This window comes from Apium graveolens, chromosome 2 (assembly GCF_009905375.1).
Source record: "Apium graveolens cultivar Ventura chromosome 2, ASM990537v1, whole genome shotgun sequence".
Classification (NCBI taxonomy): domain Eukaryota; kingdom Viridiplantae; phylum Streptophyta; class Magnoliopsida; order Apiales; family Apiaceae; genus Apium; species Apium graveolens.
This window is the reverse complement of record NC_133648.1, coordinates 82,970,431-82,972,889: the sequence shown is the minus strand read 5'-3', so window position 1 is coordinate 82,972,889 and position 2,459 is coordinate 82,970,431. Positions and strand designations below refer to the sequence as shown.

General features: G+C 37.1%; 1 protein-coding gene across 1 annotated transcript; it reads left to right on the top strand.

Moving 5' to 3' along the window:
* The first annotated feature begins 247 nt into the window (after window positions 1-247).
* Window positions 248-2,217, top strand: LOC141707589 (large ribosomal subunit protein uL13w-like). Its single transcript, XM_074510820.1, has 4 exons — window positions 248-589; window positions 1,270-1,386; window positions 1,504-1,591; window positions 1,902-2,217. Exons 1-4 carry the CDS (start codon window positions 318-320, stop codon window positions 2,043-2,045), a joined length of 621 nt encoding a protein of 206 aa, XP_074366921.1. The 5' UTR covers window positions 248-317; the 3' UTR covers window positions 2,046-2,217.
* The last annotated feature ends 242 nt before the right edge of the window (window positions 2,218-2,459 follow it).

The following is a 2,459-nucleotide window of genomic DNA, read 5'->3' as shown; positions in this document are numbered from 1 at the left end:
ATTTATCATTTCACTCTAAATAAAAAGTCTGGCTATTTTTATCTCTGCAATGAATCATCCAAACAAACGTGGTTTCTATTACAATTACAAGTCAGGTAAATTAATCGCCAGGATAAATCTTTGACCCGGCCTATTTTGCAGGCCCCCAAAGCCCAAAAATAAATGTGGGTTGAGCCCAGTCCATTCCATGAAACCCTAGCCTCAAATAAACACGGCCACCCAATATAAGCGCACAAAACCCTACTTCTCTAACCTCCTAAACATCTTTCATCTTCATTTTAGAGAGAGGGAGAGAGAGGCAAGAGAGAGAGAGAAAGATGGTAAACGGATCAGGGATATGCGCGAAGCAAGTGGTAGTCGACGCAAGACACCACATGTTAGGTCGATTGGCCTCAATCATAGCCAAGGAATTGTTGAATGGGCAGAAAGTAGTGGTGGTTCGATGCGAAGAGATCTGCTTATCAGGTGGTCTTGTTCGTCAGAAAATGAAGTATCTACGCTTTCTCCGTAAGCGTATGAACACTAAGCCTTCTCATGGTCCCATTCACTTCCGCGCTCCTGCTAAAATCCTCTGGCGCACCATCCGCGGGTACACTACCCCCCCCACCCCTATTCATTTTAATCCCCTCCTTTTTATTTATTTATTTAAATGACGTGTTTTTTTATACTTGAATTTATGTTTAGTAATGTTATTTAAGAAAATGTAAGTGTTCTGATTGGGTTCCTTTTTAATCTGTTTTATTGCGTTTATAATTTGATGTCTATGTGTTCAAATTATCTCATTGTTGTTGGTATAGATTGTGTTAGGTTACTCCATTGTTGTTGTGGTTCGGAATGTAATTTGTTAATAAAATAGTTAATGTTATTTGTTAGTAATCTTCTATGTGGCATGTATGTTTTAATTGTATATGCACCAATTTAACTCATTCTTGCTGTGTTGTGTATTATTTTGAGGCAGTAGATAATAATGTTATAGCCTAATGTTGTGGCTTGATTGCTTTTCATGAATGAAAGGTTATCAGGTTGTTTAGTTTGTTTTTAGTCTTTTTTACCTGTACATGTAGGGATGGAATTTTTTTTAGTTATGTGTGTCGGGGTGTGAGTGACTAGGATATGGTGCTGTAATTTAACTTAGCATATGCAGGCAGATGTGTATGCTATTACTGGGAGCTCTGCATATGTACTTTGGTGCAAATGTGACAATTTATGAAGGCAATGTAGTATATACAGAGTAAGTATGTATCATTTAATTTGTATGCGGCATTTCAGGATGATCCCACACAAGATTAAGAGGGGAGCAAATGCTTTGGCAAGGTTGAAGGTTTATGAGGGAATTCCTCCCCCATATGACAAAATGAAGAGGATGGTCATTCCTGATGCTCTCAAGTGAGTTGCATTCTCTTAGATGCTGCACTGATTTATTTTTTTCTGAATTTAAAAGCAATTTCTGATTGTGTTCTACATTGATTACTTTAACATTCTGGGTTCTCATATTGCGTGCAGGGTTTTGAGGCTTCAGGCTGGGCACAAATACTGTTTGTTGGGCAGACTTTCAGCTGAGGTTGGATGGAACTACTATGATACCATCAAGGTAATAACTTTGTACAAAAAACCATTGCATTTACACCTCTATTTGTGTGTCACCGCTGAACGAATGAGGTTGTGGTTGACCCTCCTATTAGACAATTGTCTTGGACTATTAGATCTGTTCCTCATCTTTCTTCCCTCATTGAACTTGGAATTTTTTTTTGGGATGAGTTTTTATGGAACATATAACAGATCTTATATCTGTATGCCAACTATGGACTTTTGGACCTCCACCTGAATTGATTGAGCGAATCAGGCTTGTTGCACTTGAAATTCATGTGGTTATGAAATCTAAACACACTGTATATTTGCAGGAATTGGAGGCAAAGAGGAAGGAGAGGGCCCAGGTTGCATATGAGAGGAAGAAGCAGCTAAACAAACTGAAGGTCAAGGCTGAGGCAGCTGCCGAGAAACAATTAGGTTCTCAGTTGGATATTATTGCTGCTGTTAAGTATTAAGTTCTTGTTTGGATTAGTGTAGCGGCAAAAAGTGTTTGTTAAATTTATGGCATGTCAAGTTTACCTTGAATTTGTTCTAAACAAAGCGAAGTCTCTTTTATGTTTTGATAATTTTGGCAGGATATTTGTTATAACTTATAATTTGCTGAGTTGGTAGTCATGGTTTTTGATCCGAGTGGTATTTATGGTTTTTTGAAGTTACTAGTATTTTGCTGTTAAATCTTTTTGGTGGTCATATCTAAATAATTTATTTGCTATAGTAGTATCCCCATAATTATTTTGTGAAGAGGTAAATTTTGTTTATTCACAAGTTGGGAACTTTGAAACTGAGCTTACTAGATTCTGTAATAGTTATCTGATAAATTACTCAAATTAATTCATTGGTTTTGGAAGTAATCAGACTTGCGCAGTTTC

What these genes read in the sequence shown, in the direction of transcription:
- LOC141707589 (XM_074510820.1), top strand. Translation starts at nt 318, where the DNA reads ATGGTAAACGGATCAGGGATATGCGCGAAGCAAGTGGTAGTCGACGCA. An exon ending in CTCTGGCGCACCATCCGCGG is followed by an intron (nt 590 to 1,269) that starts GTACACTACCCC and finishes GCGGCATTTCAG; the next exon opens with GATGATCCCACACAAGATTA. An exon ending in GTCATTCCTGATGCTCTCAA is followed by an intron (nt 1,387 to 1,503) that starts GTGAGTTGCATT and finishes TATTGCGTGCAG; the next exon opens with GGTTTTGAGGCTTCAGGCTG.